At 40.1% G+C, this 24,022-nt stretch overlaps 1 protein-coding gene across 2 annotated transcripts; it reads right to left on the bottom strand.

The window, feature by feature from the left end:
- Positions 1–1,741: 1,741 nt before the first annotated feature.
- Positions 1,742–23,618, bottom strand: LOC103463872 (protein sel-1 homolog 3). 2 transcript variants are annotated; one of them, XM_008407539.2, is made up of 24 exons: positions 23,364–23,618; positions 19,471–19,986; positions 18,200–18,326; positions 17,526–17,647; positions 17,228–17,343; positions 16,877–16,926; positions 15,110–15,233; positions 14,876–15,014; positions 14,578–14,724; positions 14,299–14,504; positions 12,435–12,614; positions 9,793–9,915; positions 9,469–9,609; positions 9,255–9,317; positions 8,988–9,164; positions 8,752–8,879; positions 7,135–7,218; positions 6,946–7,027; positions 6,615–6,690; positions 6,392–6,513; positions 6,084–6,205; positions 4,662–4,776; positions 2,359–2,422; positions 1,742–2,192 (listed from the first exon to the last, which is right to left on the bottom strand). In XM_008407539.2, the coding sequence occupies exons 1-24, from the start codon at positions 23,449–23,451 to the stop codon at positions 1,954–1,956; spliced, it is 3,351 nt and encodes a 1,116-aa protein (XP_008405761.1). In that variant the 5' UTR covers positions 23,452–23,618; the 3' UTR covers positions 1,742–1,953. The 2 variants fall into 2 exon arrangements, with proteins under 2 accessions (XP_008405761.1, XP_008405762.1); XM_008407540.2 differs by having other exon boundaries at positions 19,471–19,990; positions 23,364–23,617.
- Positions 23,619–24,022: the final 404 nt, after the last annotated feature.

The following is a 24,022-nucleotide window of genomic DNA, read 5'->3' as shown; positions in this document are numbered from 1 at the left end:
ATCACTCAAGTTTCCTAATTTAATTTCAATAAGACGAAATAGAATTAGCGACACATCACTCTCGTTTCTTGTTAAATAAAACAAACTAAACTAAATCCAGTGCTCTAAAAGAGAATAATCACAGCAATTAATCAATTTAAGTGACTGAAGTCTTGAAGTGAAAAGTACATGTGAAACTGTTTGCTTAGATTCAAAAACCTGGGTTTTGGGTTCTCAGATATTGTTTAATATAAATAAATAAAAAATGAAATCATAAGTAGATCACCCGTTTTCCAGCCATGAGAAGGAACAGTCATAGTATTTGCTATACAAAGACAGTTTAAGGGCTTACACTATGTAGCTCTCTTTAGCTCATAATAATTTAAGGTTTTAATTTAATTTTCTCCATTTTTTTAACCTCTTCTGTAGCCATTATGAGCAGCAAGTCTGAACTTCCAGTTGTCACTGTGGAGCTGTTTACCCTGTTAACTATTTTTTATTTGTCTTTAGCTCTTCTGCTACAACACAAGCAAAATGTGTCTATAGTCTTTGTTTCATAACATTAAAAAGCTGAACTCATATCTTGAACAAAACAAAACAGTCAGATGACTCATGCTTTAAGACAATGGAGGCATAACATTTTATTAATTTAAATTACACACAGTCAGTTTTAGGTGAAGCTGCTCCACGTCGAGTTGTTTACACGGCGCAGCTCCTAATTTAGCTAATGACGGCTACCAGCTACAAACTGCACATTATCACATCCTAGACACTCAGACGTGTAAATAACTGTTAGAAGACGTGACATGCTCCGTCCCTTGTGCTGGCTGGCAGGCACAACAACAAAATTACAGGGTATTTCCCGTTGCATTTGTTTTACTGACACACTGGATTAACAGATATGGTTTGTTTTATCATCCCTGGCAAAAACACAAACTCTTGCCAAGTGGTTTTGCTGTTTCTACTACAAACATCCTGGTTTACTTGAAATAAGACAGAACTGGCTCACAAGAAGCTTTTCAGGAAGATGTAGGTTTTTTTTTTAATTCCTTAATTATTTTTATTCCACTGGCAGATTTGTTCACTTATAACAAGACATTTTTTCCTCATGTTTAAGTGAAAAAAAAAATCTGCCCGTGGAACTCTTACTTTTTAAAATCAATATTGAGGAATTGTTGACTCAAAATAAGCTCCATACATTGCTGGAATGTTGTTAGTTTAGTCTTTCTTCAAGTGTACTAAGGTATTTGCACTAGAAAGTGAACCACTAGATTTAGTGTTTTCGCAGTGTCGCCCAACCCCAAAAAAATCACCTGTTGCTATAGTTACCTTCATTTCCAGCCACTTATTACCGATGAGTACAGCTGGTATCTCCTTATCTTATTGACCCAAAGCACCTGCACAGAGACTGGGTCAATAAAGAAAAATGGGAAATTCCAGCGTTGGGGTTTCAGACCAAACATCAGGTATTTGTGCCCCACATTCTTTCGCCGCATTTCCTTGTCTCCTCCTGAGCAGCGTTTATCATCACTGATAGGACCAAGGGACAAGCCTTAATAGGTGACTCATTAGAACGAAGCTGGTAAAACATCTCCCCACATTATCATCTCTAAGGTTGAATCTTTTTTTTTTTTTTAATGCACAACTATTGACTTTATATCTGTTTCTGACTTGCATGCCGTACAACAGAAGGTTCAAACTCCTGCCAAGCATTCACACCATAAAAAATACAAGCAGCAACATGAACCCAGGGACACTTGACTGAACTCTGTGATAAGTGGTTTATTTTCCATAAACATAAAACAGTTGATACTGCTACTGAGGAGACATTATCGGCCATCAGATAAAAGCTGCTCTCTTTCATCATGACTCGTATCTTTATTATTATCTGTTATTAAAAATGAGTCACACATGAACAGTTTTCCGAAAAAAAAAAAAGCATTTTTATTTTTTCTTTCTTTTTCTTTGCTGAGGTTATTGAGTCGCTGTGCTGGGAATGGTCTGTCGTAGGAGATGGTAGAGCAGCGTGGTCCAGAAAGCGGTGAGGCACGCGCCCGATAGAGTCACGGCCAGATCGCCGGCCTGGCTCAGCCGCCATCGCTCGTTTACGGTCAGCCATGAATTCCCCGCGGCTCTCCCCGGGTCGTCTGCCCGGTCCGCTTGGCTGACAGACGGCGTCCTCCTCCGAGGAGCAGATGCCCTGCCGCTCCGCTCTGCAGCGCGCACACGTACACAGGTAAAAGACACGACAAACATGACATTAACAAAAAAAAGAAGGAAAAGGAAAAAGAAGACATAGTGAATTAATAGGTGGGAAACTCTGCCATCTTGTGGCTACTGTTAGCAAGTGGCTGCACCAGTGAGCAAACGGCAACTTACCCAGACAGCCCTGCAATGACACGACGACTACGAAGACAAACATGGAGACAATGGCGGCGTACGCCTGTGGAAAAGACAGATTAGTCATTAAAATGCGCCGTGTTTTATCTCGCACAACACTGCAAAAACACTAAATCTTACCAAGTATTTTCTATCTAGTGTCCACAAAAGCGGTTTTGTTTCTGTTGCCGTAAGCTTCCAAAGTTCACTTTAGCATATTTTTAATATAATTTTATATACTTATTTATTTTAATCTTGTCCTAATGAGGATAAAGTGCTTGAGTTTTTTGTTTCACTGTTTTCATGTTTTTTTAACATTTTAAAGTATTGAGCACCTAGCAACTTTGAATCATTTTATATTTATTGTGCTCAAAGTTTTCTGTAACTGTAATTGAATCTACCTAGTGGTAAAAATAGTGCTGATTGATTTGACTGACTAGTGTTAAGTAACCTTTCAACAAGATGTGCTTGTTTTAAGCCAATAATTCCTTAATGTTGATGAAAAAGTACTGGTTCCATTGTCAGATTATTTCACTTGGAGGAAAAATGTCTTATTATAAGTGAAACAGTCTGCCAATGAAACGAGTACATTTTTCATCAATGTAAAGGAATTATCGATTTAAAACAAGCTAATATCTTGCTGAAAAGCTGCACTGAAAAAAGAGAACAGGTGATCCAACTTTTAAAAAATTATTTGTTAAAAGTAATCAAATTAAGTTTTTCCAAGAAAATATATTGCGATTAAATTTTTGTGTTGAACAAACAAAGTTTGACAAGCTTAATGCAATTACTTGTAACAAATTAACTCTTTCTAGGTTAGTTTTGTCTCATTTCAAGGGCGCTACGATATTTGCACTAGAAACTAGACCAAGATTACTTGGTAAAATTTTGTGTTTTTACGGTGGGAAAAAAAATCTGTAATGAATTTAATGTCCAATTTACAGTGAAGATTTCAGACCCCTCCAAATTCTCCACCTTGCTCTAGAAATGAAAGTCCAAACCATCTTACTGGACCAATGCAAAGCGGCCCGTCATTGTGTAGGGAAAAGAAAATGACACGTTATTTTTGTTGCTCATTATTTTTTCCCAGATAGCTCAAGCTCAGACAGATTGGATGGAGCGTGTCTGTGAAAAGCAATTTTCAAGTCTTGCTGCAGATGGATGTAGTTTGATCTAAACATTTCCAGTGTAGGGAAGGTGGAAGACTTTGCAGGTTTTTGCAGTCTCAAGCCTCCCTGTGCACCTTTTCTCCCTCAAGGTGACACACAATGTTAGGTTGTTACACAAACATAGCATGTAGGCTAAAGATAAGAACCGTGGTTTAATCTGACCAGAACTCCTTCTTTTTACATGTTTGCTGCATCTCCCAGATGGCTCGTGGTAATATAAAAAGTCAGAGAAGACTTCTTGTCGCCTACAGCGATGCACTGAGAGTACTTCTGAAAAGACCAACATGCAGGCTGTGCTTAGAAATCTGATGTATAAGTTCATATGCAGTTTAAATGAATCTGAAAATAAATTTCTCATGGCCTTAGTAAACCATGATAAATTGTTTACACGATACCATTCACAGCTGTGGAGACACTGGTACAGGTTTCTGTTATTACATTTTGATTATGTAGCTTCTACATTGTAGATATGAGTGTGTTTGGCTGTTATTTATTTTGTTCTTTTTCTTAGTTGGGCTGACTAGCTAGCTGGCTGTCTGACTAGCTACCAAGCTGGCTATCTTGCTAGCTACGTAGCTATCTGTCTATCAAGCTAGCTAGCTAGCTAGCTTCTCTAAAGGTCTTGGTGAACGAACAGGATGTACATATCAAGTGGAGTATTTGTGGAAGTGAAAGTGTTGGGCTTCTCTTGGCACTCGGACAGTAATTGTGATTACTATACAAGAAAAGAAATGAAACAAGTTGTATTTCTATATAAGATGTAATTCAGTCAGAAAAACAATCTTTACTAATTAAGCGGCTTCAGAAGGCCGTTGGCTGCACATTGTTTTAATTTGATGTATCAGAACAAAGACGGCTAAACAAAAATGTACGCCGCAGTTTTCAGACTTTGATTTGAAAACCATACAACATTTCCTTTTCACTTCACAACAATGTTTTATTCTACGTTAGTCTGCCACACAAATCCCAATAATAAACAATAGTGTAAGTAAGAAAATGTGGATGAAGAAAAAAAAAACAACCTGGCTATAATTAAAACCTGAATTATTCTGAGATACAGTAGGACAAAAGCTTGAGGTGTGCTACTTTTCTATTCTTGCTGCACACAGTATGGGACGGCTGTCTCATGCTCACCAAAAGGAGCTGTGCTCGGCTCTGAGTCACGCTCCTCCAGGCTCTTCCCATCTGGAGTCCGAGCAGAGCTGCAGAACAGGGCGTAACGGCCTCATCATCCTCAATCTCCGCACATCTGAGCAACGAGACAAAACAGTGCGAGCCGTGTTACATCATCATGTAGCACAGACCTACCACGGCACATTAAGGCCACTGTAGATGGAAAAGAAAAAATGGAGTAGATTTAATTTAGATCAAATTCTAGTAGATCAAATTCTAGACTCTTAACAGGTAAAAATAGTGCACAAAAATCCGTGTAGGACGGCGAAGTCCTAGCGCAAAAAATTCGCGTGACAGGTGGACGGAGCCTGGTGCTGCAAGGTTGGAGACCTTGTCCTGTTAGGCGACGGGGCCTGGATAATACCCGTGTAAAATGGACGGTGGAGTCCGGCGACGACAGGCGCTTAAATTCCATAACAAAAGTGTGTTTTTATCTTTAATCTTTTTTTTTTTCAAAATTTCTTTCTCTTTCTTACTGTTTATTCAATGTCACATGCTGTTTTTATTTTTTCTTTAATTATGTAAAGCACCTTGTAATGCCTTGCTACTGAAATGTGCTATGCAAATAAAATTTGATTGATTACGCAAAAAAACCCCCGAAATTTTGAGATTGAGTTCAGAAAGTTTCTAGAAAAAAAAAAAACATTTCTGAGATTGAAGTTGAAAATTTGCTAGATAAAATGGATAAAAGCATGAACATTTTCTGAGCTTCAAAAGTCAAATATTTGCGAGAACTAGCTCAAATTTTGAATTTTTGAAATTTCTTAGATGAAATTCCTAAATGTGTAAAAACGCAGACATTTTGAGACTAGTTTCAGATTTTTTTTTTTTTTTAAAAAGAAAACAAGAAACTTCTGAGCTTCAAAAGTTGAATATCTGCTGGGAAAAAAACTCAAACATTTTGAACATTTTTGAAAATGTTCCAAACTCTTTTTTTTTATTAAAATTCAGAAATTTTCTAGGAAAAGCTTAGAAATTTCGTAGTTCCAAAAGTCTACAAATATCCCAGAAAAAAAAATCAAACTTGTTTATTTTAAATATTAAAAATTTTAGATTAATATCAAAAAATATTTTGAAAATATTTTGAAAATATTTTTGTAAATTTCTCAATTTCAAAAGTTTAAACATTTTTGAATTTTGAAATTTCAAAAAGTCACAATTTTTCTACTTTTAAAATCAGAAATTTATACATTTGGGGGTTTTTTTCCCAGAAAATTTTTGATTTTTGAACCACGGGACATTTCTATTTTTTTTCCAGAAAATTTCAGTGACTAATCTCAGCATTTCAGAATTGTTTTGGCTGAAATGTACCTCTTTCCCCCCCCTTCTCTACAGTGGCCTTACCACGCCGTCGTATCAGATAAGAGCAGACACTTCCATTACCTGTTTAAAATCTTCTCCATCACGGCCTCCACTCCGTCGCCACGTGACGCATTGAAGAAGTCAAGGACGCTCCGTGGAAGGACGTGCCCCTTTTGAGCCAAAATGGCTAAATTGAACATTCCCTGCAAGCCAGTGTGGAAAAACAGAAAGATAACAGTCGGCTGATGCCTTATTCACTCAGAACGTCTCCAAATAATAACGGCATGTAGCGCCGTTTGTTGTTTTTATTGCGCCGGGCCTCAAGCCTGTGAAAGTTTAATTAAGTTTATCATAGGGTGATGAGATTACAGCTCAAGTAAATCTGTCACCTGAGGGCTGCCCGCCAGAGCTGCTCTGCTATACATTGATACGGCCTGCTCAGCCAAGGATAATGAGTTCCCCCGTGTGCCGGCGGAGGAATAGTAGTAGTAGTCTCCTATTTCCAGCAGGGCTATATAAAAAAAAAAAAGACACATATTTGCTTGTTCAGTGACCAGACTGGCAGAAAAAGAGACGGAGAGGTTGGAGCAAAACGAAACGAGATGAACTCACTGGATGGATGAGGATCAGAGTTTAATATAGAGTGGTTGCGATATCTCCACCGACAGTCATAACCGACGCCCAGCTCCTTTTTGGTCGGGAGAGAGCAGAGCAATAACGAGGGCGTGTTATCAACCGTTAATAATTTCCCTCTGGGATAGTTCTCTTCATTTAGCGTGTGACTGGAATTGTGAGCGATTTGTCCATTAGCTACAATCACAACTCCAATTATGATGCATTAAATGCGGAACTGAACCAGAGTGGGATTAAAAAGGCGGCGGCTGGAGCATCGGAGGAGGCGGGGGGAACAGGAATTAGTGTGTGTGTGTGTGTGTGTGTGCACCTCACACAGGTGAGCAGCGTTACTCTGGGCTAAAGCCAGGCCGGTTTCGGCGGCCAGGATGTACTTCACAAGCGCTTCCTCCCTGTTGGCGGCGCCGCACAGCGCAAAGGCGGGAGACAAAGAGCTCAGATCAGAGGGAAAGGATTGCATCAACACAAGAGAAATAAAAGTGACATTTTTTTTTCCTACCAGGCTCCCTGGAGGTGGGCCTGAAGAGCCTCCCTCATCATGAATCCAAGGTGGCCGTTCTGTTTGCAGACATTTTGCAGTAATCTGTGTGATGAGTTGTATGAAAAATATGATTTAGAACTCAGCAACAAGGATTTGAATGTTTTTTGCTGAGATCGCATGTGACGGACCAACACAGCGTAGCGGACGATTGTGAAGCGGGAGGAAAAAGAGTGCTCGCTTTTCAATTTTTTTTGTTCTTTTCTTTTCAACAAAATGTCGTATAAATATAATTTCATCCCCCTCCAGTCAATATTTTTGTATATTTTTGTATAACCAGCTTTCGCTCCAATCACAACAGCAATTCTTCCGGGGGTAATGTCTCTAACAGCGTTCCCCTTCTAGAGACTGAAAATTATTGACAATTCCTCTTTGCAAAATAGCTGCTTGCACCGTCACAGGCTGGTGGGAAACAATATTTGTCTTGTGTATTTTTTTTTGCTAAACACCAAATGAAATGCCGGATTCATTTAGAAAATCTTGACACTTCAGTCAGATTGCAATGGGAGTGTCTATGAAAAGATTTTCTTTTGGTTTTAGAACCAAGCATTAACTTGCCTATCGTAGTTCTGGCTTTGTGTTTGTTTTCGTGAGGGCAGAAGATGAGTTTGGACCAATCCATGATGCTGCCACCACCATACTTTATTGTGAAGCATGGGTTTCCCTGTCTCGTCTGTGTGCCGACTCCAGCCTCAACCTGAATGGATTTTGCTGGACGATCTTCGTTTTCGGTGCACCATTTCCTGTACCAACCGTTTTTCTCATACTCAGTTTTCTATAAATATGCTTGGATGCAGAACTCTGAGCAACTAGCCTACTGACTCAGAGTGAGAGACCGTTTAAAGGCTCAGGAAACCTTTGCAGGTGTTTAGCTGTTGACGGTGTGACATCGTAAGTTTCTAATATTTAGCTTTTTCACAATGTTACCATATATAGAGACACTGAACTTTGAGTTTTCATCAAATTTCCAATAAGTAAACGCTTGAAGTGCTGCAGCCTACGTTTATTAAATGTAAATTAGTGAGCAAAATATAACATTTTTGAATGATGTACTTGTATACACTGAGAAGTACAGGTAATTCAGTCAAACTACTTTTGATATCTATTAGGTGACCTCTGATGCACCAGTTACTACACTTCTTTATTTAGGTCTTTCCGATGACACCAGGCTAAATACTGAAACGTCCCAATTCTCAGATTTTAATGGCTAATAAAAAGTTGTTGTTTTTTTACTTCTACTTCACCATTATATGATCATTTGTGTTGGTATATCGCCTATGAATTATGTTATTTGTGATTGTAATATAAAATGTGAAAGGCTCAGGGAGTAGATCAGTTCAAAAAGCAGCAGCAGCAGCAAACCTGCTCTTTGTACGCTCACTGGAGTTTGGTTAAACAGAACCTCTCTGTGCCAGACAACAATGCAGTGGCAACAGCTCATATTTTTAGATATGCAAATGCTGCTTTCTGACCTTGAATTAGCCACCGTCACTGAAATTGGATGGCACCGAGCTGCAGGCTACGGTGCAACAGCCCGTAACGACGCTTCCTACACCAAGCTAATGAAAAGCCCCTTACGTCACGGCCCTCTCCACGTCCCGAGAAACCCCCCGCAGGCTTCCCGTCGAAAGGTACCACGCCACCTCCACCGACGCAGCCGCGTGGCCGAAGCGGGAGGCGTTCAGGAACTGCTTGAACGCGGCGGTCTGTGGATGGAGGCAAAGGCACGGATTAGAAAGAAACAAACGATTGCATCTGAGCTGCGGAACCGATTGTAAGGGTCTGAAAATCAAAAAGGAAAAAAAACAAAAAACCTCGTTCTTCCACGGCTTGTCTGGGTTTTCCCCGGTGAGATGATAAATTCCCAGGTTGAACATCCCATCATCGCTCCCATTCAGGGCAGCTTGTTCAAAGTATTTTGCCGCATTTCTGTGGTCCTTCAGCACAATCCCATGGTACCAGCCTAAGCCGTTCAGGGCATTAATTGAGCCCTGAAGCGTGGGGGTGGGGGAAGCAGACAGTGGTTTTCACAGTGAGCTCCTATATGGAGTAAACACACCGATTGATTGCTGTTCCCTCACCATCGCAGCCGCTTTCTTCAGCAGCTGAAAACCTTGAGTGTAGTTTCTCTTCACTCCCTGGCCCTGAAGGAATCAACATCAATCAGCAAATCAATAAGTGTCAAAATAGAGGTGGCGCGCGCACAGAAACGCAAACCCACACACACACGCATGCACTCAAACAGTACTGTGTTCAATTCAGTCGTAAAATAAGGTCCTTATGATTTTGCACGACCTTCATTAGCAGGATGGAGTAGTCGTAGACCGCCTCGGGATCCTTCATTTGCATGGCACTCCTCTCAAACCACTTCACGGCGCTGGCGATGTCTTTGGAGACTCCGTTTTGTCCCCAGTAAAGCATCGTTCCCAGACGTCTCTAAAGTTAATAGAGTTTTTATTAGTCTGTTCTGGATGCAGACTCCACCGCTGACCACAGAGGAGACGCTACACTCCCATGCTTTTCATGCACCTTTCCACCAGACAACCACACAGAACTTATTTGACTAATAAATGCCGTGAATTTGGACTTTTGGTTGGGGTGGATATGCAGCCGACATACCTGAGACTCCAGGTCTCCCCTTTCCGCTTGGTACTGTAGATACTGAAAGACGTCGCTGGACTCGTCCGTCAGGGAGTTCAGATCGTCTTCGTTGCCTAAATAGATAAAGTGAGGTGTGTATTGCTGTAGGGAAGAGAAACACGGTGATTACGGTGGTTAAACTTGTTAAAGCACAAAGTGGGTTTTTGTTAATAATCAAACTTCCCCTGTAAACACTCACAGCCATTAGATATGACACATCTCCCTCGCTGATTGCATCATTATCATTAATTAGGCAAATTTAATATCCAATCAGTGTGAATCAACCGCAGTGTTCATTTGTCTACCAGCTACTGAGATACACACCTGGTTGGACGTTCAATATCAAGATGTACATCGTATAGATTTTAGGTTTTTTCCGAAGCAGTTCAACTTTTCCTTTTTTTAAGGTTGAATGATGAAAATAACGTATACTTTTTGCGACTAATTCTAATTCTAGTTTTAAGAAATGGTTGAATCTGTTGTCTAATCATTCATCCCTCAACAAAGAGTATTTGAAATCCCCGATGAGTTTAATCTAAGATTCTGATTTCCTTTTATACCAAATGTGAAGATGCAGCATTAAATTACTATGCATCACAAATCTGGAACAAACTTCCAGAAAACAGCAAAACTGAGAAAACACCCATCTGTTTAGAGTTGCCTTTGATTTGTAGTTACTGAAACCATTGGCCAACATGTTTGATGTATTTGCTTGATGACATAACATTTAATGTTCATTGCTTGTTTCATAATTGGCGACTTTATGATGTTTTTATGGTGTGAAGCACTTTGAACTCCCATGTCGCTGAAACGCGCCACACAATCAATCTCGACTCGAGCTGAAAGAGCAGCAACATCAGAACAAGCCGATTTAAAAACGTGCGAACTAAACCACAAGCCGAGGAGTTTGGGGGAAGTGCAGAGCTAAACAGAGACCCAGATGTGTTTTTAGTTGCTTTGAATATTCATGATTTATTCCACAATTAGTTTCGAGCACAAAAATATCTCTCCTCTGAATAATGAGGACAGCGTGGGTGTGGTTTGATCCGACTTGACTGACAGCTCTGCAGTCACAACAAACATCGGTACAGAGTTGAGCTCCGACTGACATCCCTTTTTAAAAACACATCTCTGCATTTTAGTGAGTTGTTGAAAACGTTTCTAAACAATAGATGACTGTTGCACTTTGATCTAATTTTGTCCTTTGGGTCAAACTTTTAAATACCTCTTTTTTTTTGGTCATCATTACTGTTTTCGTGCTGCATCGATTCCCCGTTCAGGCTGAAGCAGACAGACGGGTCTCTCTGGTGTTTTCATACACCTCTCTTCATTAGATGGAGCTTATTGAAACACTGATAGAATAAACAGGAAATCAGAAGGAAGCAGGCTTTTCTCTCGTAGCGGGGCCTCTTATCTTCTGAGTGCTCTTTGGCATTCATCAAGACGGCTTGATTTCTAAATGAAGATTTAGAGCTCATCCATTCTCCCTTCTCCTGTAGCCTCCTCTCAGTCCAGCTGGCTGGACAAACAAACATGCAATTAATCATATTTTTAGAGTCGGTGCGTTTTAGAAACCCGCCGCCATGTGTGACGCACGTTTTATCTGCCGGGAAAGTAAAAACTCCCTATTATCGCTTTTGGATTCTCGTTCTAACCAAGAGATGAGAAGCAGATCGATGCTCAGATCAGTTTGAACGAGAGACGGGAAGCTTAGGTAAAATTTAAACTGTGTTAATCACATCTGCTTTGCTCATTAGGCGTCGAACCGAATGGCAATCGCAATTTCTTACGGGGTGTCACTTTAAGTTGTGGTTTTCTTCAATTAGAGTGAAACGGACCGGCTGCCGGGTCTGGTTTTAGAAAGAGCCGACAGACTGACAGCAAAATCAATTTCATCTTCTTTCTGAAAAAGAAACAACAGCAATACGCAGAGAAAAGGCTGTGCTGACCCAAACATGCCGGACTGCTCGGCCTAAATAGCAAAATGATGAAACCGTAGATCATTTCTAGTAACGACCACGGGTTATGATGGTTTTGGGTTTTTCATTCGAGTTTAGTTTTGTTCTGTTGTGAGTTTTAATTCATTTTTAGAGTGGCGTTGCTAGTTTTTATTAGTTCCCATTAGTTAAATATTGTTTTGTTCTTATTAGTTATAGTAGTTAGTTTTTTCCTGCGGTGGTTAATTTTTAGGAGCAAAATTCAAAAAGGTCAAAGTATTGTATTATGACTATGCATACATCGACTGGGTAATGATTGATCAACAGAAGATACAGTTTTCAAAAAATGTATTCAATTATTGTTAAACAACCAACTGACTGGAATTTTATCTCGACTTTTGCTGTAGCCATTTTGCGGACCAGCATTAGCACTGCAAGGAGAAGTAGCTGATGTAAATTGTTTAAAAGGCTAATGAATAGATTCATAAACACAAGAACAAAGGATATTACATATTTCAGTATATTTTAGTTAGTTTAATAAACACACAACATAATTCCAGTTATAGTTTTTCCTCAGCAATCACCATTTTGACTTTTTTCCGTTAACTAAAATGTTTCAGCTTTTGTCATTTCGTCAGGTTCTCATAATGCTAACGATTTAACAAAAGTCACAGTGAGTGTTACCTTATGTTCATGCATTCGCGATCTGTCGGTGCTGCTCTGCGAGCCGACGTTGGAGTAGTAGCCGTAAGCCACGTCCAAGTCTTGAGGAAAACCATCGAGTCCGTGTGCGTGCTTGAACCCCGCGTGCATCAGGGCGAAACGGTCGTCACCAGCTGCACCAATCAAACTGTAGGCGTGACCCTGAAACAGATCGAACATTAGGTGTAAAATCCACTCTTTCACAAGTAAGTGTAATATAGAAAGTTCAAGCTAAAGTATTCATAGCCCTTGAACTCGATTCGCGTTTTGTTGAGTACAAAACTTTATTGGGATTTACTTCAGCAGAGTAACACAAAGTAGAGCTTGACTGTACAATGGAAGAAAAATGACACATGGTGTTTTACTTTTTTTTTCCTTTTTGCAAAAATATTTAGCTCCCTTCTTTCTCATATACCTAAATGAAATCAAGTTAACAGACAAAACATTACTTGGTAGACAGAATCGTTAAGACCAAGATCATGGAGAAAGTTCAACAGAACTCAAATTTAAGACTTTTAAAAACCATTATGAATTACCTATGTCATGACGGAAACGAACAAAAAGAAAATCTCTTATGTTGTAATGCCAAACTTTTTTAGCATCATACGACTTGGCAGCAGAAGTGAGCCAGTGGCGAAGACAAACATCGTCCAGCCACCGGGCAATAATTGCTGTCCGAGTTCCAAGGTGAGAAGAAGTAAGAGTGGAGGAAACAAAGAAAGATAGAGAGAATTACAAGAAAACACCTGAGAAGTCTGCTTTTACACCTGTAGAAAGCAAGAGAGAGAAAAACAGAGAACCAAGAGACCATAGAGAAAACCTACAATATCACTGAAAAGTTCACATTACAAGTTAATACAAGATAGTGGCAACTACAGCCCCAACATAGAGTTTATCTGAAATCACCTGAATCACAGTGAACATGAGCTGAGTCAGTTTGACCAGGGTGAAATGAATTTCTAGCAGTTCTTGTAAAGGATGAACCGACATTGGGGTAGAGCTTCAACTTAAAGAAGAACCTGTATTGTAAACATGCAGACGGACTCGTAATGGTCTAGAAGATCAAAGCCTTATATCTCATAATGGCCTAGTCTAAGTCGAGACCTGAATCTAAAGCCGTTTTCGCACTGCAAGGAACGGAACGGTTCCAGCCCTGTTGTGTTTGCATATACACCGAGGGCGCCATCGAAGCTGTACCTGATATCATTATTTTTGAAACTAAACAATGGTTTCGATGTAGCGGCCGAAGCCTTTTCCTCAGAAAAGCGGCGGAAAACTTTCTCTTTCCTCCGATCTAGCTCATTCTGTACTCATTCATCAGCGAGTAAGCGGAGGAAAAAAATTACCTCATCATTAGACCAGGTGATTGCACTATATTGARACGAATCCATTGCTAATTAAAACTAATAATAAAAATATTGAAAAGAGCACTCTTTACAAAATAAAATACAGTTTAGTGAGAGCCAGCTGTCAACGGAAAATCAACGTCTGACTCCATAACAACCAGCGGCCAATCAGCTGCTGGTTCTAAGCAGAACCGCTTGGCCGGCCAGATTGGAACCACAGCTCTTGTGGTTCCAAGGGGCCGGGTGGAACCGGTTCTAATGCAAACACGGTCGAAACCGTTCCGTTCCGTTCCGTACCGTTCCGTACGGTTCCTTGCAGTGCGAAAACGCATTAAACATGTGGCAGTTTGAAAAGAAAATCTAAGAATTTAATTTAAATTTAAGAACATTTTGAAAATGACCCATCGTTCCCTTCCACTTCACCTGAGAGCTCTACTTTGTGTGTGTCCTATTAGATAAAATGCCAATGAAAAACACAGTGTGCAGGGCTTGGATTTGACCTTTTCTCGATCGGCTGGGTGACCCAGGCCAGACAGGTAGATGGTGGCCAACAACAGAGACGCTCTGTGATTCCCAAAACAGGAGGACGCCTGCAGCAGGACCATCGATTCGGACGGGATCTTTATCTGCTTCCCTTCCACCAGGAAGACGGCGCCAACCGTCAGCTCGAACAAAATGCTTCTGATGTTCTTCATACTCAAATGTTCTGCAGGAGCAGATTAACGCCGTGAACAGCTGGATAAAAACGTGTCTTTACTTGGCATGTAAATCTCTGTCACCTCTCTGGATAATCTCCTCCACTCCCTGCAGGACACGAAACAGCATGTTGTGTATCTGCTGCGTTTCCACGCTCCACGTCTGTGTGCACGTCGGCTCTCTGTTGTCAAACTGACCCCAGCGTCTCAGAAGGTCGTTGGAGCAGACGGCTGAAATAAAGGGGGGGGGGGGAGAAGAAGACGTTCCCTGTAGCTGTGCACTTGGTGTGTTCGCACCTTTAAAATCAGACTCGCACAAGGTGTTTCTCTGTAGATTGGCTGCAACGTCACGTTTTCAGGACGGGTCAAAATAGTGTCTCACCTTCGTTGGTCGGGGACAGACGGCGACTCTCGGCTACTTGGTGCAGAAAAGCTTTTGCAAACGTTCTCGTTTCCTGACACGCCATGTGAGCCCTGTCCAGCTCCTGTGCTGTCGACATGGGGTGAAGTTGATTTCTTATCTGGAACATGAAAAGCAGTGGAAGTTAAAACAGGAACGGACAGTCGAGGAACGGAACAAACGCCCGTTTGTGATTTGCAGAGTGGAAAATGTCACCTCGTCGGTTCCGAGACGATAATACTTGAAAGGTCCAAAGTAGCCGGCGAAGCCTGGCATGTACCTGCCTCCTCCAATCACAAAGTATCCGTCTGTGTCGTCGAAGTGGATGCTGTTCCTAAATCTGAAAGATTTTTAAAAGCATTTAAAGCTGTGTGTAAATAATGAGATACCAAACAGATTTTTCCCTCAGCGCCTTGCTAAAGAAATCACACCCTCACCTTCCTGAAACAATGGGCAAACTAATTTTTTGCCAAAAGCAATTTGTTCTTTTACCTCAAGTAGAGGCAAGTAAAAGGGACAGGGTTTTATATGTATATATATTTATTTATTGTGATAAATCACTGGTGACAAATAATGACTTAGGCCAATAGGAAGGTGAGGATATTTATGTTACCTACTGGAATTTTGTTTAACAAAAAGTAAAATTCTGAAGTGGAAGATTTTCTTTTTTTTCTTTTTTAGAAAAACTGGCATGTATTTGTTTTAAGCCTCCTGAGTCATTCCCTAGGTGCAGTGTTGGTTTTCCACCAGACATCGCTCTTTGAATTTAGTTCAATAAGCTCAACTTTGGCTTAACCTGGGCAAAGTAAAGGACGCCATGTTGCTTTATTTTAACAACGGCTTCCTTTCTGTCCAATCAGGGCCTGATTTAAGGAGAATAATTTAGTAATTGATTAATAAGTAATTATTTTAGTTGTTGATTACTTAATCAGTTATTCTCACATTGAATTGCTTAATTTGGGTTAAAAAAATGGCACATTCTGTAGTGTGTTTCATTTAAGCGTTCTTTACGTTCTTTATACTATTTCAGAAACACATTAAAAATGCAAATAAACAAATTAAATTTTACTGTCTAACATTCAATAACAGCATTGCTTTAGGGAACGCCTGGTCATTTGTAGCAAAGGATTCATCTGCAAAATAAAATACTTCTAACATCAACATGAACATTTTTTTTTTCTTTGCAGAATTTGAACCGGGTTAAGCCAAAACTAAGTTGCCCGATGCGTTCTGGGTAAAAAGCATTTTCAGATAAAGATGTTTTAAATACAAATTATATATTATTTTGTACAATTTTAGCTTAATTGATGTGGAGTGTGTGATTGTCTCTATTTGAGTCTGTATACGCCTGTTAATGATTAATCGATTACTAATTTACTCAACGATTATTTCAGTAATTGATTCATCACGATTAATACAATTAATCGTCTGAGCCCTAGTGGAGTGAAAAAACTATTAGTTATGCTTTCAACAGATTCTTCCACCTGAGCAGCAGGTCTCTGGCGCTCCTCCATAGATACCATCTTAAGGTGTGAAACAGTTCAGGTGGACGATCATCTGCTGGTAGGGGCTGCATTGTGTTGTCATATTGATTAATAACGTTCAAAGTTTGGATGTTTGTTTTAACTACATAACCCAGCTTAAGTCTTTAAACCCTTGATCTGTGTGCTGTGTTCCTCCATGATGCCGTTAACCCAGTAATGTTTTCTAAGGCCTTCACAGACTAAATTTATTGATTCTGAGATGGGAATTTACTAATTTAGTGGTTGAGGAAGACTTTGGGGCTTGGTTAGGGGTGTCGGATTAAAGGGGGATGCTAGGCATATTTTTTCAGAAATAATTTGAGATCTTTTTCAGACCATAAAAGATTTTATCTTCTTCACAGTTATGCACCGCACTGTGTTTGTGACCTCATGACAAAACTTAAGGGCAAAATTTGTGCTTTTCCCCATTGATTTACATAAACAAACTTTTTTTGCTTACACGTATTCAAATCTGTGGCTCTTGGCGTCCCAAGTTACGTTCAGCAGCACCTGAAAGTCCAACATGACAAGGTAAAAGCTCAGCAAAAAAACAAAAAGAAAGCAAAAAAAAAAGAAAAACTACTGAACTGTGGACAACTTCAAATTGAAAACACAGACCACAATTGCTTTGAACCTCCCAGTTGGAAAGAAACCATCGTTCAAGATCTTACAGCAGGAAACAAAGAGCCCGACCAGCAGACGTGGCTCAGGAGGAAACGGATGATTGTGCTCGCTCAATTTCAGCTTCAATTCCTCTTCCGCCCACCCAAAACCGCATGTTGGTGCTTGCTTTTTTTTTTTTTTTTTTTACCTTGGAGTCCAGTATGTAACAGTCCAATCTAATCCATTTCCACAGGGGCAACATTAAGTGGGTTCGAAATGCTTCATCTTCCCCGGTTGTCAGGCGGGCCTGAATTATGATGTCTCCTGCACAGAAGATATGACAGTCATATATTTCGCCAGAGGAAATCCAAAGCTCTTTATTAATACATAACACAGTCTGTTCCTGAGTCGCGCAAAACACACATCATCACTCGCGATGGTCTCCCGGCAGCCCGGGCCCAAATCCTCCATGGCGGGATGTGTCGACACAAGCCGCTGTGACCCACCTGTTTCTGAGAGCTGCATCAGCACCGAGTCAAAGAGATGTTCCTCATCCACATGATGGATGATCCCACAGTGCTTCTTCTGACACCATTTTAGCAGGTAGATCCACACGGAGAAAGCAGTGCTGGGAAAAAACAAACGACAAGGCATGATTGGACAAATCATTTCTTCACCCAGTCGGGCGTGAGGGTTGAATTTAAAAACACTCTGCTTGTCTGCTAAAAAGAAAAAAAGAAAGGCCTGACCTTGCTTTCTTGCACTGACCGTAAATAAAAAGCTTATATGCTTGGGTGAAGAGGCTTGGCGGAGCTCATGAAGTCATTTAGAAAGATGGCGAATTACAAGTGAAAGCTGCGAGGGCTTTTTGACAGAAGCTGAAAGAGAAACAGCCACTGACCTGTGGCAGTCGACCTGCTGCTCTCAACACACACCGCTGCGTTAGACACACACCGTCGCCACCTGAAGCGAGCGTCTTTATGGTGTTTGACGCGTAAAATGTAAAAAAGGCTTGCTTTCTATCTTTTATTTATTTATTTTTGAAGCATTTGCCACAGTATGTGCAGAAGCAGCATGCGGTGCTGAGGGGAGGTTGTGTTGCCCGCTGTGTGGGCGAACCTGGAGCAGAACAAGCGTCGGCTAGAATGAGGTAAATTAGGAGTCGCTGAGCGAAGCCCACCTGGGCTCGGTTACGGCACGAAGACGGACTCTCTCCAGGGTGCCGCTGATGAAAGGCCGGAACCGGCGGACCACCCCGAAGTGCTCTCCGGTGCTGGCCAGGGGGAACTTCAGCAGATCTACCACATCTGTGCAGAAACACGGGATTTTAAAGACTCAGTTAGGAACACATGGTCCAAAGCAAACATTTGTTCCAATGCTAATTTTCTTCTACTTTTTGTTTCGTCACACTTAAATGTTTCAACATTTTAATTTTAAATGCAGAATATTTATTGAAGGAAAAACTATCCAAATGAACCTCACCCTAATTGAAAATGCCTGCTTTGCTAAATCTTGCCATTTTTTAGTCAGTCTTCACTTGGATTACCAGCCTAATAGCTGCTAGGCCTGTAAAATCATTTAAATAAACCCTGTTGACAACATGAAATAGGTTAAAAGCCCTCAAAATGCTACTTTGTGCTCAGATCTAAAAACGTCCAGTGTAGACATCTCGGTATGAGTGGATTATTTGTTAGGTAAAGGTAATTTCATTTATATAGCACATTTTCAGCAGCAAGGCAATACAAAGTGCTTTACAGGAATTAAAAAGAAATGCAAACAGAATAACAAACCAACCCTAAACAGGAGCACCTAGTGCTCCTAAACACTAGGTGCTCCTGTTTACATACAGGAGCACCTAGTGTATGTACTCCTAAACACTAGGTTTAGGAGTACATACAGGAGCACCTAGTGCTCCTGTATGTAAACAGGAGCACCTAGTATGTAAACTAGGTGCTTCTGTTCAGGGTTGATGAGTATCCTCTGGTCTATTTCCATTTCTGGGTTGGAAGATTAGGAGTCTAAAAAATAGTCTAATAATGTTGATCCAAAGTAAATAAACTAGATACTCCTGTTCGGGGTTGATAGATAAGTATAAATAAGTATCCTCTGGTCTAATTCCTTTTCTGGGTTGGAATATTAGGAGTCTGCAACGTAGACTTTGCTAAGGTCGTTTTTCTGGATTCTAAATTTGTTCTAATCCCTGTTCTGGGTTGATAGATAAGTATAAGTAAGTAATCTCTGGACTTTCTAAGTGTGCTCTAAATTTGTAAAAGTGGTGAGTACTCCTCAGTTTCTAAGTAATAATAAAAACTGTTGGCATCTGCTGCAATCATCAGTAGCTTCACTGTAAAACATTGCTGCTCAGAACAATGTTGACGTGCTCAGTGCCTGCTTTCCCCATTGTACCGGTAACGTATTGAGAGAAAACCACAGAGTGATTAAGGGTGCAACCTGACTCATATGGACACTGATGGATCCTGTCGTTGGACGTCAGCCACGCCGCGAGTTGAGCAGACCATGACGGGCACCCAGCGGGGGCCGTCCCCGGCCACAGCGAGAGCCGCACAACCCGCTGCACTTTATGAATTCCCGCCACGGAGCCGATTTCACTGCCTTTTGTCAAATAATCCAACCAAGCTTGAAGTGTCACGTTCTGGGTGTCTGCCGCGCTCCCGTGGAAACGGCGGCGGTGGTGATGGGACACGGACGGAGGCAATCTGAGCAACACCTGCTGGACCCGGAGCGTTTGAGGTGTGCTGCTGATCCATTTTCTCCTGAAGACCACCAGATCCGTCTTCCTTAATGTTGACAGCACGACTTCCACCGCGAGCTGACACGGCCTGGAGCACTGATACCGCACACGGACCACTGAGCCATCTGCCACTTTGTCAGGGACCGAGTCGAACCCTATGAAACTGTCAGGTGCGGCGGCGTCCCTGTGGGTCGAAACGCCTCGTAGCACAGAAGCTGCCTTGGTGAAGTGAGGGGGAAAAAAATTAATCAGTGTTGTACAAAGAAAAAAAAAGCTGTTTTTAAGTTATTCCACTTTAACAAAGAAGACAAATTACATACTGGACCATCTGTTGCTTTATTCTGAGTCAACGTGACAGATTTGACAAGCTCTGGATCCATCTAACGATTATTTCAGCAATCGATTATTCTGACAATCGATTAATTGGATAAAAATATGGCCGCATTCCTCCTTATTTAACCACTTAAGTCTTTTTTTATACACTAAGAATTTAAACACTTTATTGCCTAGAATGCAGTAACATTTTTTTTAGCTTGCGCATCATCATTTGTACCAAAGGATTCATCTGGAGCAGAAAAAATACTTTCTTCATCAAGATGTGAAAAGATCCTTTCTGCTTGACTTAACATCCACAAAGTTACCTGTTGGTTTTTGAGTTGACCAATTAATACTTGGATAGCAAAAGGTGCTTAATAAGAAATTTATTTTATTTTATCTGTATTGATTCTCAAGGAAGTATCATTTACATGACCTTAGGCCTCTACATCACAAAACTAACTTCAGTATTTGAAATAAGGTGGACAAGTAGACCTTTACATTAGAACAGTCAAAACAAAAATACAATTTCAGTTCCCTGAGAAGATAATCATGCAGGGAGTAAAAGAGAGAGTGGAAGAAGAAACAAAATAAAAAAATAAGTTAGAAATGTAAAAGGCAAGCCACAAAAAAAACAAATACACCAACGAAAATCATAGTATTAAATAATTATGAAGTATGTCTGTTATAGGAGAGTGGATTATCGAGGAGATTTTATCAGGTTTGGCCTCTAAAAATGAAATCAGATCTTGTAAGTTTTACATAGTCTACCCAACTCTGCCACCACTGACAGAATTGTTCAGTCTTGTGATTGACAGAGGCTGTTATTTTTTCCATTTTATATGTTAAATGTTACGTCGATCCAGTTGTCTAAGGTTGGTTTGTCCTGTGATAACCATTTTCCTGTAATGTTTTTCTTACTTGCCATTTAATAAAATAGTCATCCGATATGTTTCTTTTTGAAGTTTCTTGAGGAATTATGCCAAAAAATACGCAAGTTTGATCTCTCAAGGAATGTTCTGTTTGCTTACCTTGTAATTCTCTATTTATCTCTTTCTGTCATGATCCGTGGTTCTATGTGTTTATTTTCTAGTTTCTGTGTGATTCTGTTCCCTGTKGGTCCTGTCTCTGCGTCTTTCCCCGTTGATTGTCTCCCAGGTGTGTCTCGTTCCCGTGATTGCCCCGTGTGTATTTAGTCTCCCCTGTTGTCTGTATTCTTCGTCGGGTCCTTGTCTATCGCTKGTCATAGTTTGTCTACTGAATGTCTATTCCTTGTTGGTTGATGTCACCTTCTCCGTGCTATCAGTTTCCTCGTGCTGTCTCCCTGTTGTTCCTTTTGAGAAGTCCTTATCATTAAATTCATCATTTACCGCTACATCCTGGGTCCTGCCTGCGTCTTCACTCACCGGTAAACACCGCTCCCTGACACTTTCCAGTAATCTTTTATAATTGAGCAGTCCCAGAAGACATGATCATGGTTTGCGTTTTGATTTCTACTTTTTCTCCCACATGTAGGAGGATTTCCATCATCGTAGCATTTCTGAGCAGGTGTGATGAAGAATCTTAACAGATTTTTCCAGAAAATCATTTTTAAAACATAATTTGAACCAAGCGAAGTTATGCCAGTTTATGTTTTTGTCTTGTATGCAAAATTCATTTTGCACAGTTTTGACTCAATTACTCCCAACTATGTTGTTCTTTCAGAAAATGGCCTGTCTTTTAGTCTGTATATTTCCTAAACAGTCAATTACAAAATTTGTTGTTATTATGTCAATTATCGATTAGTCACGATTAATCTACTAATTGTTTCAACCCTAGACATATTCTTCAACTTTAAAGATCAGCCTGTTTCGCTACGACTTTCCTTCCTTACTCTAGCTGTCCACAAACAAAATAAAGAACAAGAACATAAACATTATGAAGACTTTTAACTACAACTTTAACTTTGTATCATGTCACAGTTTATATCAGTTTAAGTCTGTTATAGGCATGGACAGATCAATTGGCTCCCTTGGTAAGCATCTGCAACAAAAAATCTTCAAATAAATTCAGAATTTACTGCAGCATGTTGAGAAGAGTTTGATTTTAGCAACACAAGTTGCATAAATAATGCAACCATTAACAGCGAAATATAAATGACTATTGTCTGTGATGCATAACTATAACAAATTGAATCTTTGCGGCTCTCTGAAGTACTGAAGCAAAGAGTGGCATCTTGTGTTGACCAAGTCTCCATGACAACCTTTTGATATAATCTTAATCACTCTTGATTAAGAATTTTTTTAGAGCTGTTTTAGTCTGTTCTTTCCAACATAAACATATTTCTCTCTCTTCTAAAGGCTCAGGAAACATTATTAAAGGTCATGGCATCGTGAACTCACCAGGAGAATTTGGAAATCTCCACCAGTAAACTCAAAATAGGTCATCATTACATCTTTTTTTAAAAATTAATATAAAAAAAAATATGGCCAAATTGACAGAAATCATTAAATAGTCCAAAACCAATCTTTCATCACACATGCTTGGTTTCTCTGGGTATTCCAGCTTCCTCCTGCAGGAGGAAGGATTTTATTTCTTCACCAAATATATGTGCTCAAAAACAGCATTGTATTTTCATACAGATGTAATAAAAGATGCATCTGTTTTAGAGCTTTTGATTCATCTTTACCTAGGATGGAAACAGACTTTGAGCAAAAATTAGACAAATTAATCCTGCAAACTAAGTTGATCAGATATCGACTAGTCATCATCTTGATAAAATAATGGCCTATGTTATTTTTTAGCCAAAATTGATTTTGCCAAGAAAATCACCACCTCTTTATTTCCAAAATATGTTTTAGGCACCAAAAAAAGAAGTCACTTTTGACAAAAAATTACTTTCGGCATTACTTTAGGAAGGTAGTGACATTCAGCTGGGCTCTGACAGCAGCTTTCTGTAGTGTAAAATAACACTGTGGACAGAGTGACAGTAAACCAACATGTAATGAGGTAAAAACAAATTAAGAGTTACATCAAAAAAACTTTTTTAAAGTCATAGAAAACGTTTAGATTTAGGAATACCAACACATTTAGGTGAATGTAAGGTGAACCTATTATTATTTAGTCACTTTCACAAGTGTGTTTACTCATGACTGAATGTAATATTATTAAAATGAACAGTTCTGTCAAAGATGCTTTAAAGAATATAACATGTTTGTGAAGAAACTGATCAAATCTAATTATAGTTTCATATTCAGCAGCTAACGTCAGGGAGGTAAAGTGAGACAAAGTTGCTTACCAAAAAGAAACAAGCTGTGAAGGCAAATCCAGAAACGCTGGTGTGAAACCAAGTCATTATGAAAAGGGATTAGAGCAAAGTGGGACATGAAAATAAATATTTAAACTTTCGGTTCATTGTTTCTCTAATAAGCAAATGTAGCTTCCTCTGGCTATCCGACACCTGCCGGTTGCGTCTCGGACAAACAGCAGTTGCGCGAGCACACTCCCTGCAAAATGCGGCTCTACCTGATATTCTGGTGTGGCAGGTTCAAGGTTCAGTGTGAATCACCTTTATAGAGTGCTGGAAAGGGCTTGTCTGTGCAGCGCTGCCGCGAAGCTTCGCATTGACATCATGTGTTATTCGCACAGGAATTTGATCCGTAGGACTGCTGCATCAAAGAGTCTGAGTTAATTTAGAGTGCTCGAGCCAAGGCTTCAACATCACCCCACGCTCTCTCTGGCCTACGCCCACACAAGACTTTGAAGCAATCTGATGTGAAAAACAACCTGATATCACAGCCAAAATTAATTACCCATGGGCTATTGACTTTATGTGTTTCAAAGAGAATGAAACATTGGTAATGATGCGGATGGGTTGTTTGAGTGACCACACAGAAACATGAGCCCGACCTTCTTGTCTATATAAACGATGATTACTGCAAGCATCGCCGCGGGCTT

Source organism: Poecilia reticulata, linkage group LG4 (genome assembly GCF_000633615.1).
Source record: "Poecilia reticulata strain Guanapo linkage group LG4, Guppy_female_1.0+MT, whole genome shotgun sequence".
Classification (NCBI taxonomy): domain Eukaryota; kingdom Metazoa; phylum Chordata; class Actinopteri; order Cyprinodontiformes; family Poeciliidae; genus Poecilia; species Poecilia reticulata.
The sequence above is the reverse complement of the archived record's forward strand: the minus strand, read 5'-3'. Positions and strand labels throughout refer to the sequence as shown.